At 47.3% G+C, this 17,575-nt stretch overlaps 1 protein-coding gene across 4 annotated transcripts in view; it reads left to right on the forward strand.

Moving 5' to 3' along the window:
- Positions 1-4,809: 4,809 nt before the first annotated feature.
- Positions 4,810-17,575, forward strand: part of ACP7 (acid phosphatase 7, tartrate resistant (putative)) — a 29,340-nt gene continuing 16,574 nt past the window's right edge. For 2 of the 4 annotated variants that reach the window (XM_030796843.1, XM_030796846.1), the window contains exons 1-2: positions 4,810-6,088; positions 6,781-7,079. In XM_030796843.1, coding sequence (XP_030652703.1) covers positions 6,959-7,079 — 121 coding nt within the window. In that variant the 5' untranslated portion in view covers positions 4,810-6,088; positions 6,781-6,958. The remainder of the gene's footprint in view (positions 6,089-6,780; positions 7,080-17,575) is intronic. The other 2 variants (XM_030796844.1, XM_030796845.1) reach the window with 2 other exon arrangements.

Below are 17,575 nucleotides of genomic sequence, written 5' to 3' on the forward strand. Positions count from 1 at the left end.
GAGGCAAATGGCTCACAGCTACTCAATGTTGGAGCTGGGTTTAAACGCAAGCTGTCTGCCTCCAAAGCCCTGGCTTTTTTCCATGGATGCCATCTCTCAGATTGGGTAAAGTAAACCACACAATGGAATATTATGAGCCAGTATCAAAGAATGCTTAGAAGAGTCCAGTAAAAATAACGTCAGACTGTGGTATGACTGTGATTCAGCCCAATTCCTGTGTACAAGAAAAAATGCTCCAAACATTCTCAATGGCCACTGAGTGATTGAATGAAATCTTTCGTAAATAATTGTGGCTATTATCTATGAAGCTCTTTTTGATCAGCCCCATCCCGTGTTACACGTTTTACTTGCTGTATCTTTCCAAGCACTTGCAAAGTAGGCACTGTATATCAGTTTTAGATATTAGGTCACTGAGGCTAACACAAGAGCAGACACTCACCCAAGGTTACCCTGTCACAAAGTGGCAGAACCAGAATTCAAACCCAGGTTTGTGGCTATGCACAGTGACTCACGCCTATAATCCCAGCATTTTGGGAGGCTGAGGTGGGAGGATTGCTTGAGGACAGGAGTTTGAGGTCACAGTGAGCTATGATTGCATGATTGCACCAATGCACTCCAGCCTGGGTGACAGAGTGAGACCCTGTCTCCAAAAACAAAAACAAAACCCAGGTTTGTTAGTTCCTTGAGCCATGAAACCTCCCTGGCTCTTTCTAAGTTTTCGGTAATGAGATGCGAATATTTTCTTTTTTCTTTTTCTTTTTCTTTTTCTTTTTTGAGACAGAGTCTGATTCTGATGCCCAGGCTGGAGTGCAATAGTGTGATCTCAGCTCACTGCAACCTCCACCTCCCAGGTTCAAGTGATTCTCCTGCCTCAGCCTCCTGGGTAGCTAGGATTACAGGCGCTCACTACCATGCCTGGCAAATTTTTGTATTTTTAGTAGAGATGGGGTTTCACCAAGTTAGCCAGGCTGGTCTTGAACTCCTGCCCTCGTGATCTGCCCACCTTGGCCTCCCAAAGTGCTGGGATTACAGGCGTGAGCTACCGCGCCTGGCCAACGATGCTACTATTTTCATAATGGAGAAATAGTTTTTTAAAAAGAAGTCTCCTTAAGAAAGTAGACTCATTTATTTTTATTTTATTAGCTATGTGCATTACTTTGATAAAATTTAAAACCCTAACTTACACTGTACACAAAAATCAGTTCCAGATAGATTGCCAACCTAGGGGTAACTCAAATGAGAAAGCTGTTGGAAAGTAAAAGAAGAGGCCAGGTGCAGTGGCTCACTCCTGTAATGTCAACAGTTTGGGAGGTCAAAGCAGGAGGATCGCTTGAGTCCAGGAGTTCAAGACCAGCCTGGGGAATATGGAAAGACCTTGTCCCTACAAAAAAATTAACAAAATTAGCTGGGTGTGGTGTACGCACCTGTAATCCCAGCACTTTGGGAGGTCGAGGTGGGTGGATCACCTGAGGTCAGGGGTTCGAGACCAGCCTGGCCAACATGGTGAAACCCCCGTCTCTGCTAAAAATACAAAAATTAGCCGGGCGTGGTGGCAAGCGCCTGTAATCACAGCTACTCGGGAGGCTGAGGCAGGAGAATCGCCTGAACCCAGGAGGCAGAGGTTGCAGTGAGCTGAGATCGTGCCATTGTACTCCAACCTGGACAACAGAGTGAGACTCTGTCTCAAATAAATAAATAAATAAAAATAAAAATAGAAATAAACAAAATTAGCCAGGCATGGTGGTGGTGCATGCCTGTGGCCCCAGCTACTGGGAGGCTGAGGTGGGAGGATTGCTTGAGCCAGGGAGGTAGAGGCTGCAGTGAGCTATGGTGATGCCACTGCACTACAGCCTAGGTGACAGAGCAAGACCCTTTATCTAAAAAAAAAATGAAATAAAAATAAATAAACCAATAAAAATGGACAACCCAGTAGAAAACCAGACAAGACACTTGAACAAGCACATCACAAAAAGGATATCCAAAACGCTGATATGCAAATAAAGAGATGTTCAATTTCATTACTCAGCAGGGAAATGCAAATTAAAACTACAATGAGCTAGCACTACACACCCACCAGAATGACTAAAAATAAAGCACCTGACAATGCTTTATTGGTTCCAAGTGTTGGCAGCAACGTGGAACAATGGAAATGTTCTAACGTGGCTGGTGGGAGGAGAAGAAATACCACTTTGGAAACCTCTTTGGCTGTATCTACCAAAGATAAAGATACATGCACCTTATGACCCAGCCATCTCATACTCCTAGTTTACATCCAAGAGAAATGTGTATATATGCTTAACAAAATATGTACTAGAATGTTGATCGCAGCGCTATTTGCAAAAGCCAAAAAAAAGGAAGTAAGTCAAAATTCCATTGACAATTGGTTTTGATAGATAAACCAGCTGATAAATAAATTGATAAATAAACCACCGATGGCTGGGCATGGTGGCTCACGCCTGTAATCCCAGCACTTTGGGAGGCTGAGGCAGGTGGATCACCTGAGGTCGGGAGTTCGAAACCAGCCTGGCCAACATGGTGAAACCTTGTCTCTACTAAAAAATACAAAATTAGCTAGGTGTGGTGGCGCATGCCTGTAATCTCAGCAACTCAGGAGGCTGAGGCAGGAGAATCGCTTGAACCTGGGAGGCGGAGGTTGCAGTGAGCCGAGATCACCCCATTGCACTCCAGCCTGGGTAACAAGAACGAAACTCTGTCTCAGAAAAACAAAACAAAAACAAAAACAAACAAACAAAAAAACCACCATTGATACATAAATTGGGATGTATTCACACAATGGAGGGCTGCTTGGCAATGAGAAAGAAAATGGGTTGCAATTATACGCCCAACTCAGATACATTTCCCAATCATAAAGTTGAGTGAAAGAGTTAATCCTGTATATTTCTATTTACGCCATGTGCAAAAATAGGCAAAATCAAACCACAGTGTATAGGAAGGCATACTTAGGTGGGGAAACTAAAGTCAGGTAAAAGTTAAGTGGATTCCTTTACAGGAAGGAAGAAAGCTGTGCTGGAGAGGAAGCAGGAGGGGGCTTGGGGGAAGCTGGTAAGACTATTTTTCTTGCACCTGGTTGGTGGTTACACAGGTGTGTTCACTTTGTCATATTCATTCAGTGGGACATTTATGTCTCATGTACTTTTCTGCATATATATCACATTTCATAATTTAGAAGGTTTAAATTGACTGGGCACGGCAGCTCACACCTGTACTCCCAGCACTTTGGGAGGCCGAGGTGGGTGGATTACTTGAGTCCGGCAGTGCGAGACCAGCCTGGCCAACACAGCGAAACCCCATCTCTACTAAAAATACAAGGCCGGGTGCAGTGGCTCACACCTGTACTCCCAGCACTTTGGGAGGCCGAGGTGGGCGGATCATGAGGTCAGGAGATCGAGACCACCCTGGCTAACACGGTGAAACCCCGTCTCTACTAAAAATATAAAAAATTAGCCAGGCATGGTGGCAGGCGCCTGTAGTCCCAGCTACTCAGGAGGCTGAGGCAGGAGAATGGTGAGAACCCGGGAGGCGGAGCTTGCAGTGAGCTGAGATCGTGCCGCTGCACTCCAGCCTGGGCGACAGAGCAAGACTCTGTCTCAAAAACAAAAAAATAAAAATAAAAATACAAAAATTAGCTGGGTGTGGTGGCACACACCTATAATCCCAGCTACTCAGGAGGCTGAGGCATGAGAATCGCTTGAGCTTGGGAGGCAGAGTTTGCTGTGAGCCGAGATCGCGCCACTGCACTCCAGCCTGGGGGACAGAGTAAAGTGACTTAGAAAACTAGGCTTGTTAAAACTCTGTCTTACAAACTGGGCAAACTAGATGTCTTGGTAATAATTAGAAGATTATTGATAATAATCTTCATTATTATCATTGAAGTTCATGCATTATTGATAATAATCTTCTAATTATAATAATTAGAAGATTGTATGGGGGCACGTGCTCTGTGCTACGCACTGTTCTAAGGGGTTTATTATTTAATCCTCGCAACAACCCTATAAGGCGCTACTATTGTTCCCATTTCACAGATGGGGAAACTGAGGCACCGTGCGGTTAAATCACTTGTCTAAGTTAGTCAATGCTGAAGATAGATTTATAAGCAGGCCATCTAGCCCCAGAGTCGATGCTGCGTTCCCCACCACAAGCTTACACCTGAGCTATAAGCCCTCATCCGCCAGTCATGGAGTTGCCTGTAACTCCAGTGGGCTTTTCTCACCTGGGCTGGTGGTTGGGAATTCAGGAGCTATGTGAACTTGGATAGGGGAAAATTTTTTTACCTCTCCTTTATGCTTTAATCTAGCAGTTCTCAAAATGTGGTCTGGGGACACTTGTGGGTCCCCAAGACCTTTCTCAGGGGGTTAGTGAGGTCAAAAGTATTTTCATAATTATACTAAGACGTTTGTCCTTTTCATTCTCCAGAGACTACCTGACCTGTGATAATGTCATCACTCTGATGGCTAATAGAAATATATGCATGTATATTCGTATGGTTTTTAAAACTTCTCGTTTTCAGCCAGGCGCGGTGGTTCATGCCTGTAGTCCCAGCTACTCGGGAGGCTGAGGCTCGAAAATAGCTGGAACCCAGGAGGCAGAGGTTGTAGTGAGCCGAGATCATGACACTGCGCTCCAGCCTGGGCAACAGAGTGAAACTCTGTCTCAAAACAAAAACAAAACACACTCACACACAAAACCAAAACCAAAACCAAAACAAAAACAAAAAAAACCCCAACACCTTGTATCACAATAGCACTGGTTTCCTTTGTATTTCTGTGTATTTATATTATGCATGTAACAACATGATCCTGAGAAGGGCTTGACCAGCCTGCCATAGGCATCTTTAGCACAAAAGAGCTTAGGAACCTCCCATTCTGGAAGAACTAAGAATAAGGGGAGGTTATAATTGGGGGCCACAGGAGTGGCAGATACTCAAGTTTGGTTATGAGAGCTGCTTTCGTTATATTTTAGGCTGTAATGGAGACTCTGGAAGTGGGAAGAAAAAAAAAAAACTCAAAACAGTGCAAAGGGCTCGTTTTGATTTTCCCACGCTCCTAGTGCCAATTTCTGAAATTGGTGTCCACAATCAGTAGAAGCCTATATGCTCTGAATTTACAAAGCCAAGTGGTGGCAGGTCATTGTATCTGCAGTCAGGAAGGGGAAACGACTGGAAATCCGGGTCCCCCAGTTCTTCCCTGCTTCTCCTTTTGTGGCAGCCGCTCCTCACATTCAAACAGCTTGCAAAGGTTTACAGGGGAGAACCCTAACTTGTACCCTAGACGTCAGTTTCTGGAGTTCATGCGTTAATACGATAAAAAGAACAGCTGATTCTTATCCAGCCCTTACTCTGGGCCGGGCCCTGTTATCGGCATGAAATTTCATGCAGCAACTCGTTTACTCCTCACAACAGCCCACGGGTGTATAAGAGCATCACCTGCTTTTTACAGGTGAAAAAACTCAAGGTCCAGCGAGGTTGAATAACTCACCTAGGTCGCACAGCTCAGAAAGCCCACCGCAATTCCGGGATTCTGGTTTTGTTTTCAGGTTGTCCCGGGCTTCTGAGGAGGAGTCAGTGGGCTCAGCATGGAGAGGAAGGAAGCCGGAAGGAATTGCGAGGAAGATGCAGCGAGGCTGGAAAGGTTGGGGATCCCCCGGTCCTGCACACCTGGTACCTGGGGATCGGGCAGGGCCAGGGTAGGGGCCGGTGTCCGTGCCCTGGGGGCTCCCCAGCTGATGAGTGGGCGCCTGAGGGACGAGCGCGGGCTTACCTGCCCGGGCGCTCACCTGGTGGCCGGCTCGGAGGTGGCGGCGGAGACGTACCAAGCCTTCCTGGGTCCCCCTTCCCGCGCCACGCCCTGGGGGGGTGGGCGGGTGGGTGTGGGGCGCCCAGGCAGGACCGGCTGGACCTGTGGGACCCGGGGCCCTGGCTGTCTAGGGAGGCTGTCACCCCGAGGCGACCGGCTCTTCCGGGGCTGGGACGGCTGTAGGCGGCGAGAGGCCTCGGCACCCGCGAACTCATAAATACCGGGGTGGCGCTGGTGGCGGGAGAGGCGCGTGCGGGCAGCCGGCGCCCCCGAGGGTGAGCCGGGGTCCGGGAGGGCGTCCCCTTTCCCGGATGGTCCCGACCCGGCTCCAGCCTGGCAGCTGGAGGCAGAGCTGGAGCAAGCGGGGAAGCGCTGGAGAGAAGGGGGGTGGGTACAGATGGGGGAAGGGCAGGGACACTGGGGACAGGGAGAGAGGATGCTGCCGCTCTGGCCATGATGGACTCTAAAAGACCTGGGGGTGGCGTGGGAGGATTGGGGTCACTAGGAGCAAAATAGAAGGCTAAGGATGGAGTAGAGAGGCGAGGTCCCGGGGGCAGGCGGGAATGCTTGGAATCTCGGGAGTAGGTAGGAGAACTGGGGTTTCTAACAGCAGGATGGAAAGCTGGGGATGGGGCTGCCGAATGCAACCTCCTACACAGCCTCCACCCCACTCCCAGACCCCCAGCACTGACAGTGAGCTCTGGTTAGGAGCAAGGCTCTGGAATCAGGCCCTCCTGGGTTCAAATCCTGGCTCCATCCCATCCTAGCTGTGCAGCTGAATCACTCAGCTGCTCAGTTTCCTCATCTGTGATATGGGGACGATGATGCTCACAGCCACCACTTCATAGCAATGTCGTGAGGCTTCCGTGAGTTAATCTATGTCAAGCGGTTGGCACACCGTGAATGAGGCTCAGAGAGCTCTGCTGCTGTTCCTTAGCAATTCTTTTTTTTTGGTTTCTCTCTCCAGCATCTGGATAACCACCCGTCTTGAAGGAGACCTCCCTGCCCTCCTGCCTCTGTCCTCTAGAGCACTGCCTGATCATCCTCCGTTCCCCATCCTCCCAGCCCTTCCTGCTGTACTTGTGGGGAGCTGATCTCCTCTGCCCCCCTGCTTTTCCCCTGTCTGCCGTCACCACCCCACCACCATGCACCCCCTTCCTGGCTACTGGTCCTGTTGCTGTCTACTCCTGCTATTCTCCTTGGGAGTCCAGGGGTCCCTGGGGGCTCCCAGCGCTGCCCCAGAGCAAGTCCATCTGTCTTACCCAGGTAAGCGTCCCTAACTCATTTCTATGCCTCTCCCAGCAAGGCCCAGCAGTGCTTCATTGTTTGAGGGCTCAGGAATCCCACACTGTGAGCCCCTAGGCAGGTGGCTCATTCCTCCTGAGCCTCCGCCATCCACCTCTGTGGAATGGGAAGTACAGTCTGTGGTACACCTGGAAGTGTGGGGAATGATCACGGTGCTTAGCCCACAGAGAGTGCTCTCCTGCTCTCAAAAGGGGGCTGCTGCTGTCCTTGCTCATTGCATCTCTGTTGTGTTTCCGGGACCTGGCACGTTTGTTCATTCGTGCATGGTAGGCCTCAGAGCCAGTTGTGGAAGGAACCAGTGGATGAATGATAACAGAGCTGGGTTACCCAGCCCCTTCTCCATCCCTCCTCTCCTCTTCCCCACGAAGCTTACTGCCTCCCGATCTCTAATTAGGATCCTTCCACTGTGGGGGTGAGAGCTTGGACTCTGGACCATTGGCACCCAGACCACGTGGGTTAGAATCCCAGGTTTGCTATGTACCTGCTGCCTGATCTTGGGCAAGTGGCTTAACCTCTCTGGCCTCAGTCTCCTCATCTGGATAATGGGGTAATATTAGTACAACCTCATGGTGAGGTGTAAATGAGTTGCTACCTGTAAAGAGGCAGAACTGACGCTGGGTGTGGGGGCTCACACCTGTAGTCTTAGCAGTTTGGGAGGCTGAGGCAGGAGGATCACTTGAGGTCATGAGTTTTGGACCAGCCTAGGAAACATACTGAGACCTCTGCATCTTAGGGAAAAAGAAAAAATCTTAGCCAGGTGTGGTGGCATGCACCTATAGTCCCAGCTACTTGGGAGACGGAGGTGGGAGGATCGCTTGAGCCCAGGAGTTCAAGGCTGCAGTGAGACATTATTGGCCATTACACTCCAGCCTGGGCAATAGAGAGAGACCCTGTCTTTAAAAAAAAAAAAAAATGTGGTGGAGGCCAGGCACAGTGGTGCATTCCTGTAATCCCAGCACTTTGGGACACTGAGGTGGGTGGATCACTCGACCTCAGGGGTTCAAGACCAGCCTGGGTAACATGGTGAAACCCCGTCTCTATAAAAAAATTTAAAAATTAGCTGGGCATGGTGGCTCACGCCTGTAGTCTCAGCTACTTGGGGAGCTGAGGCAAGAAGATCGCTTGAGCCCAGGAGGCAAAGGTTGCAATGAGCCAAGATCATGCCACTACACTCCAACCTGGGTGACAGAATGAGGCCCTGTCTCAAAAAAAAAAAAGGGTGAGGGGGACAGAATGGAGCTTGGCATGTAGCAGCAATTTCCATACACTTTAAATCTCAGGACTGTTTGTTTTACACTGTTAATCTCAGGACCATTTTACACTGCTAAAATTTATGGAGAACCTCAAAGAGCTTTAGTTTATGTGCATTATAGCTAGCAATATTTACTAAATGAGGTATTAAAACTGAGGCATTTAAAATTTTTTATTGTCATTTAAAATTAACAATAACAAACACCTTCTGTATTAATGTAAATGATATTTTTAAGGAAAAAACTGTATTTTGCAAAAGAAGAAATTGAGTGAGGAGAGTGGCATTGACTTGCATCTTTTAAAAATCTTTTATTTATTTATTTATTTTTGAGACAGGGTCCTGCTCTGTCAACCAGGCTGGAGTGCAGCGGCACAATCTTGGCTCACTGCAGCCTCTGCCCCGCAGGGTTCAAGCGATTCTCCCACCTCAGCCTCCCGAGTAGCTGGGATTACAGGCACCCACCACCCCATACCTGGCTAATTTTTGTATTTTTTATACAGATGGAATTTCATCATGTTGCCCAGGCTGGTCTTGAATTCCTAAGCTCAAGTGATCCTCCAGTCTCGGCCTCCTAAGGTGCTGGGATTACAGGCATGAGCCACCGCGCCCCGCCTAAAATCTCTTTAGTATCTGGTTTGGTAACTGACACCTGGATTCTCCTCAGATCTGTTTTCATTTTAGTCTGTTGTGATTTGTTGTTTTGGATTTTGCCTGTGAAGAAAATCTGTTCTTGCACAGACATGTGGTTGAAACAGGGAGAAAAGTTGCTTGTTTGTTTTTTGACATAGGGTTTGGCTCTGTCAGGGTTTGGCACTGGAGTGCAGTAGCACAAACATGGCTCACTGCAGCCTCAACTCCCAGACTCAAGCGATCCTCCCACCTCAGTCTCTCGAATAGCTGGGACCACAGGGGCATGACACCACACCCAGCTAATTTTTTTTTTTTTCGAGATGGAGCCTCACTCTATTGGCCAGGCTGGAGTGCAATGGCATGATCTCGGCTCACTGCAAGCTCTACCTCCTGGGTTCAAGCGATTCTCTTACTTAAGCCTCCCAAGTATCTGGGATTACAGTCATGCACCACCACGCCCGGCTAATTTTTGTATTTTTAGTAGAGACGAGGTTTCACCATGTTGGCCAGGCTGGCCTCGAACTCCTGACCTCAAGTGATCCACCCACCTCTGCCTCCCAAAGTGCTGGGACTATGGGCGTGAGCCACCGTGCCTGGTTCTAGTCCTACTCTTTTCTATCTGTGACAGTTCCTCAGTCATTCCTTATCTTTCCTTGTTTTTCATGTCTTTTACATCTTCAAAGAAGATAGTTTCTTCTTTTTTTTTAGATAGGGTCTCACTCTGTCACCCACGCTGGAATGCAATGGCTCAATCATAGCTTACTGCAGCCTCTAACTTCTGGGCACAAGTGATCCTCCTGACTCAGCCTCCTGAGTAGCTGGGACTACAGACGTGCACTACCATGCCTGGCTAATTCTTTTTATTTTATTTTTTGTAAAGACAAGGTCTCACTATGTTGTCCAGGCTGGTCTCAAACTCCTGGGCTCAAGTGATCCTCCCACCTCAGCATCCCAAAGTGCTGGGATGACAGGGGTGAGCTAACATGCCCAGCAGAGAGAGGGTTTCTTAAAGGTTAGCTGCAATGTGGAATCAGAAACCACATGAATGAACTGGGTTGGCATTTGCCAGCCTAATGACCTTGGACAAAGCACTTTGCCTGGAGGCCTCTGTAAAAATGGGAAAGGCAGTAAAAACCCATCTCATAGTGCTGCTGTGAGAATCCAGTGAGATCATGGCTGTCCTTTTTCAGCCTACACAGTAACAATGGCAAATACACTCTTATAAGTGCTTTAGACAGATAACTCATTTAACCTGGTATCAACCTTAAGCTGTAGGTACCATTGCTACTCCCATTTGACAAGAGAGTAAAACTGAGACTCATAGCAGGGGAAGAGTCTGACCCCAGTTCACACAGCCTGGGAATCTGAATGCTGGCAGGCTGGCTCAGGAGCCCGTGATCTTTGTGGGTTTGTTTGTTTGTTTGTTTTGAGACAGAGTCTCAAAACAGTCACCCAGGCTGGAGTGCAGTGGTGCGATCTTGGCTCACTGCAACCTCTGCCTCTCAGGTTCAAGAGATTCTCCTGCCTCAGCCTCCCAAGTAGCTGGGACTACCAGCGTGCATCACCATGCCTGGCTGATTTTTGTATTTCTATTTTTGCATTTTTTTTTTTTTTTTTGAGTCATAGTCTCACTCTGCTGCCCAGGCTAGAGTGCAGTGGTGCGATCTTAGCTCGGTGCAACCTCTGCCTCCCAGGTTCAAGTGATTCTCCTGCCTCAGTCTCTCAAGTAGCTGGGACTACAGGTGCATGCCACCACACCTAGCTAATTTTTGTATTTTAGTAGGGACAGGGTTTCACCGTGTTGCCCAGGCTGGTCTCGAACTCCTGACCTCAAGTGATCCACCCACCTCGGCCTCCCGAAGTGCTGGGATTACGGGCATGAGCCACTGCGCCCGGCCCCTAATTTTTGTATTTTTCAGTAGAGATGGGGTTTCATCATGTTGGGTAGGCTGATCTTGAACTCCTGGCCTCAAGTGATCCACCCGCCTCGGCCTTCTAAAGTGCTGGGATTACAGGTGTGAGACACCGTGCCCGGCCTATTTTTAAACTTTTTAATTTTGTACTACTTTTAGATTTAGCAGAAACATTCCAAAAATATTACAGAGTTCCTGTCTCCCCTCACTCAGTTTCCCCTGATGTTAACATTTTACATAACCATGGTACAATGATTAAAACTGAGAAATCAAGATTGGTTCAATCCTGTTAACTAAACTACAGATCTCATTTGAATTTCACCCGTTTTTCTACTAATGTCCATTTCCCCTTCCAGAATCCGATCCAGGATCTCACATTGCATTTAGCGGTTGTGCCTCCCCAGTCTCCTCCCATCCATTAGTTTCTCAGTCTTCCCTTGTCTTTCATGATCTTGGTATTGCTGAGGACTGATCAGCTATTTTATACAGTATCTCTCGTTTGGGATTTGTCTGATACTTTCTCACGACTGGAATTAAGTTATGTATTTTTGGCAAGACTATCATAGATGTGATGTTGTGCCCTTCTTGGTGCATGATACGAAGGATCAAGATGTGGCTGTGACTTATTGCTGTGACTTATTGCTGTGACTTATTGATGTTGACCCTGATTGTTTCATTAAGGAGGTGCCTTCTGGGTTTCTCCACTATAATTATTCTTCCATTTGTAGTTAATAAATATCTTGAGGGAGATGGCTCAAGACAATGCAAATCCCGTTTCTCCTCAATGTTTGCTCACTAATTTTAGCATCAATAAGTGGACCTTGTCGGCAACAATTATTAGTGTGGTGTTTGCCTAATGGTGATTTTCTGATTTTCTAATTCCCTCCTTCTGTTTTCTTTTTAAATTTTATAACTTTTGTTTTGTTTTGTTTTGTTTTTGAGATGATGTCTTGCTCTGTTGCCCAGGCTGGAGTGCAGCGGCACAATCCCGGCTCACTGGAACCTCCACCTCCCAGGTTCAAGCAATTCTCCTGCCTCAGCCTCCTGAGTAGTGGGGATTACAGGTGCATGCTGCCATGCCTGGCCAAGTTTTTGTAATTTAGTAGAGACGGGGTTTCACTGTGTTGCCCAGGCTGGTCTTGAACTCCTGAGCTCAGGCAATCTGCCTGCCTCATCCTCCCAAAGTGCTAGGATTACAGGCATGAGCCACTGTGCCCAGCCAATAACTTTTAATTAATTAATTTATTTATTTTGAGACAGAGTCTTGCTCTGTCACCCAGGCTGGAGTGCAGTAGCGCAATCTCAGCTCATTGCAACCCCTACCTCCCAGGCTCAAGTGACCTTCATCACCTCTGCCTCCTGAGTAGCTGGGACTACAGGGATGCACCACCATGCCTGGCAATTTTTGTATTTTTGTAGAGACAGAGTTTCACCATGTTGCCCAGGCTGGTCTGGAACTCCTGGGCTCAAGCAATCCACCTGCCTCAGCCTCCCAAAGTGTTGGGATTATATATGTGAACTACTGTGCCCAGCCTCCCCACTTCTTTTTTTTTTTTTTTTTTTTTGGTCTATTGTTCCTATTCAATATAGTAGCTCCTTCCATCTAATTGAAATTTTATTGTAAGAAAGAGCTGTCCCTCCCTGCTCCCTTTATTACTTTATTCAATGATTTATTTATATCATGGACTCATGGATATCCATTTTATTCCATGGGTGAAAAATCTGATGTTATGATTGTCCCAGATTTGGTCTCTCAGAATTTCTTCAGATTGGGTTCTGTGTTCTTCCAACAAGCCTCCATCATTTCTGAGCACTTCCTCACTTGATGACATCACAAATGATTCCAGGCTCCTCTTGTGTATTTCCTGTTCCATCCTGGGAAGCATCTGTTTCCCACAATAAGTTCCAGTTTCTTTTCTTTCTTTTTTTTTTTTTTTCCAGATGGAATTTCGCTCTTGTCACCCAGGCTGGAGTACAGTGGTGTGATCTTGGCTTACAGCAACCTCCACCTCCTGGGTTCAAGCGATTCTCCTGCCTCAGCCTCCCAAGTAGCTGGGACTACAGGCACGCACCACCAAGCCCAGCTGACTTTTGTATTTTTAGTAGAGATAGGGTTTCACCATGTCAGTCAGGCTGGTCTCGAACTCCTGACCTCGTGATCTGCCTGCCTCAGCCTCCCAAAGTGCTGGGATTACAGGCATGAGCCACTGCGCCCAGCCCTCCAGTTCCTTTTTATTGGAACATGGGTATTTAGAAACTAAGATCTGGGCACTAGGTGTGCTCATTGCCTCTGGGATGTCATTGCTTCTAGTTCCTCTCAACAAACACAGCGAGGCAATACATGCATGTACACAAAGCTGCATATTCATACATCTATGTGTGAATCTGTGTAAAAATTAATTACCTGGTTGGCCATGGTGGCTCAGCACTTTGGGAGGCCGAGGCGGGTGGATCACTTGAGGTCAGGAGTTCGAGACCAGCCTGGCCAACATAGTGAAACCCCATCTCTACCAAAAATACAAAAAGTTAGCCAGGCATGGTGGCATGTGCCTGTAATCCCAGCTACTCAGGAGGCTGGGGCAGGAGAATCACTTGAACCTGGGAGGCAGAGGTTGCAGTGAACCAAGATCACACCACTGCCCTCCAGCCTGGGCGACAGAGCAAGACTCCAACTAAAAAGAAAATAAATAAATAAATAAATAAAATTGAATTACCATGAGATCATACTGATATCCCCGACCGACATCAGCCCAGCACCATGGGTTTATTTTAGCCTTATCTTTCCTTATTCGTAACTTCTTTCTCTAACACTCAGAAACCTCACTCTTACTGTCTACAATATATTTATTTGTTCAATCCTAGTGTATACATAAAGCATGTGGTGGCTCACACCTGTAATCTCAGCACTTTGGGAGGCAGAGGCAGGTGGATCACCTGAGGTCAGGAGTTCAAGACCAGCCTGGCCAACATGGTAAAACCCCGTCTCTACTAAAAATACAAAAAATTAGCCATGTGTATTGGCAGATGCCTGTAATCCCAGCTACTTTGGAGGCTGAGGCAGAAGAATCACTTCAACCTGGGAGGCGGAGGTTGCAGTGAGCCGAAATCGTGCTATTGCACTCCAGCCTTGGCAACAAGTGCGAAACTCTATGTATGTGTATATATGTGTGTGTGTGTATATATATAGCAGTTTCAGAATCATTTACAGGTGTGCCTGTGAGAAGCATGCAATGCCAAGGTGACAGCCTTTATGCACAGTCCTTTTTGCCTTTTGCCTTATAATAATACCCAGTTACGACACTGTTTCTTGCAGTTATTATTCTTCCTCACCCCCTTCCATGTGGTTATGTTATTCTTTTTTTTTTAGCTGGTTAGGTCCACTCATTAGTGTTTCTATTCCATATTGGGTTCCCCCCACATCCTGATAGTTTTAATTATTTATTTTGTGGGTGTGTGAGGGAAATGTGAAACATGACTGTAGTTCCAGGAGTCAAAATTATACGAAAAGCCTGACTCAGACAAGTGTCTCTGTTTCTTCATCCCTACTACTCTTTCCCATTCCCCCTTTCTTTCTTTCTTTTTTTTTTTTTGAGATGGAGTCTCACTCTGTCACCCAGGCTGGAGTGCCGTGGTGTGATCTCGGCTCACTGCAACCCTCGCCTCCCAGATTCAAGCGATTCTCCTGTCTCAGCCTCCTGAGTAGCTGGGACTACAGGTGTGTGCCACCACACCCAGCTAATTTTTGTAGTTTTAGTAGAGATGGGGTTTCACTATGTTGGCCAGGTTGGTCTTGAACTTCTGACCTCAGGTGATCCACCTGCCTTGGCCTCCCAAAGTGCTGGGACTACAGGCGTGAGCCACCGCGCCTGGCCCCCGTTTCTTTCTTTTCTTTCTTTCCTTCTTTCCTTCTTTCTTTTTTCTTTTTCTTTCTTTCTTTCTTTCTTTCCTTCTTCCCTCCTTCCCTCCCTCTCTCCCTCCCTCCCTTCTTTCTTTCTTTTTTCTTTCTTTCTTTCTTTCTTTCTTTCTTTCTTTCTTTCTTTCTTTCTTTCTTCTTTCTTTTCTTTCTTTTTCTTTCTTTCTTTTTTCTCTCTCTCTCTCTCTCTTTCTTTCTTTCTTAGACAGGGTCTTGCTCTGTCACCCAGGCTGGAGTGAGTGAGTGGCACAATCTCAGCTCACTGCAACTTCCACCTCTTGGGTTCAAGTGACTCTCCTGCCTCAGCCTCCTGGGTAGCTGGATTACAGGCACATGCCACCATGCCCAGCTAATTTTTATAGTTTTAGTAGAGACCAGCTTTTGCCATATTGGCCAGGCTGGTCTCGAACTCCTGACCTCAAGTGATCCACCTGCCTGAGCCTCCCAAAGTGCTGGGATTGCAGGCGTGAGCCACCGCACCCAGCTAATCTTTGCATTTTTAGTAGAGGTGGGGTTTCACCCTGTTGGCCAGGCTGGTCTCAAACTCCTGGCCTCAAAGTGATCTACCCACCTCAGCCTCCCAAAATGCTAGGCATACAGGCATGAGCCACCACGTCTGGCCTCCCCTTTTTTTCTACCTCATTTACCACTCATCCCCTGTAAGTAATTCATCTCTTTAGTACCTGGTGTATCCTTTCTTTATTTCTTTTGTACAAATGAGCAGAGACACCTGCATATTTTCTATACCCTCTTACATTAAGGGCAGCTAACTATACTCTTAGGCACTTTGCTTTTTTTGGTTTAACAATATGTCCTGGAAACATTTCATAGCAGTTCTTGGAACTTGTCCTCATTCTTTTTTACACCATTGTATGGATGTTATTGAGTCACTCTCCTAAATATGGGCATTTAGGTTGTTTCCCGTATTTTGCAATTACAAAGAGTACTGCCATAAATAACCCTGGGCACATGCATTTTTGTACGGCTGGAGGAAGAACTCTTAACATTACGCTACACCACACGGTATTTTTAAAACCTTGACTTGGGTGCTAACATTTAAGAATTTGAAGCTATCACTTCAAAATCTGGATTTTCACATCTATCTATATATGCTCCTGGGATATAAAAACCACTGTGTAAAGATATGTTGTAGGCTGGGTGTGGTGGCTCACCCAAAGTGCCAATCTCAGCACTTCGGGAGGCCAAGGTGGGCAGATCACGAGGTCAGGATTTCGAGGCTAGCCTGGCCAGCATGGTGAAACCCTGTCTCTACTAAAACTACAAAAATTAGCCAGGCGTGGTGGCACGCACCTGTAATCCCAGCTACTCAGGAGGCTGAGGCACGAGAATCACTTCAACCCAGGAGGTGGAGGTTGCAGTGAGCCAAGATTGCGTCACTGCACTCCAGCTTGGGCGACAGAGCGAGACTTAGTCTCAGAAAAAAAAAAAAAAAAAAAAAAAAGATGTGTTCTAGAAGTCAATAGAAAAGCCGGGCACATGTTCACGTCTGTAATCCCAGCACTTTGGGAGACCGAGGAGGGAGGGTTGCTCAAGTCCAGGAGTTCAAGACCAGCCTGGGCAACATGGCAAGATCCCATCTCTATGAAAAAAAATTAAAAATCAGCTGGGCATGCTAGTGCATGCCTGTGGTCCGAGCTACTCAGGAGGCTGAGGCAGGAGGATCACTTGAACCCAGGAGGCAGGGTATATTAGTTTTGATGCTGTTGATAAAGACATACCTGAGACTGGGAAGAAAAACAGGTTTAATTGGACTTACAGTTCCACATGGCTGGGGAGGCCTGAGAATCAGGACAGGAGGCGAAAGGCACTTCTTACATGGTGGCGGCAAGAAGAAATGAGGAAGAAGCAGAAGCAGAAATCCCTGATAAAACCATCGGATCTCATGAGACTTATTCACTACCACAAGAACTGCCCCCATGATTCAAATGATCTCCCTCTGCGTCCCTCTCACAACATGTGGGAATTATGGGTGTACAATTCAAGATGAGATCTGGGTGGGGACACAGAGCCAAACCATATCATTTTGCCTCTGGCCCCTCCAAATCTCATATCCTCACATTTCAAAACCAATCATGCCTTCCCAACAGTCCCCCAAGGTCTTAACTCATTTCAGCATTAACCCAAAAGTCCACAGTCCAAAGTCTCATCTGAGGCAAGTCAAGACCCTTCCACCTATGAGCCTGTAAAATCAAAAGCAAGCTAGTTACTTCCTAGATACAATGGGGGTACAGGTATTGGGTAAATACAGCTATTCCAAATGGGAGAAATTGGCCAAAACAAAGGTGTTACAGGGCCCATGCAAGTCCAAAATCCAGCAGGGCAGTCAAATTTTAAAGCTCCAAAATGATTTCCTTTGACTCCAGGCCTCACATGCAGGTCATGCTGATGCAACAGGTGGGTTCCCATGGTCTTGGGCAGCTCTGCCTCTGTGGCTTTGCAGGGTACAGCCTCCCTCCTGGCTGCTCTCACAGGCTGGCATTGAGTGTCTGCAGCTTTTCCAGGAACACAGTGCAAGCTGTCAGTGGATCTATAATTCTGGAGTCTGGAGGACGGTGGCCCTCTTTTCACAGCTCCACTAGGTGGTACCCGAGTAGGGACTCTGTGTGGGGGCTCCAGCCCCACATTTCCCTTCTGCACTGCCCTAGCAGAGGTTCTCCATGAGAGCCCCGCCCCTACTTCTGCCTGGGCATTCAGGCGTTTCCATAGATCTTCTGAAATCTAGGCAGAG

Source organism: Nomascus leucogenys, chromosome 17 (genome assembly GCF_006542625.1).
Source record: "Nomascus leucogenys isolate Asia chromosome 17, Asia_NLE_v1, whole genome shotgun sequence".
NCBI lineage: Eukaryota > Metazoa > Chordata > Mammalia > Primates > Hylobatidae > Nomascus > Nomascus leucogenys.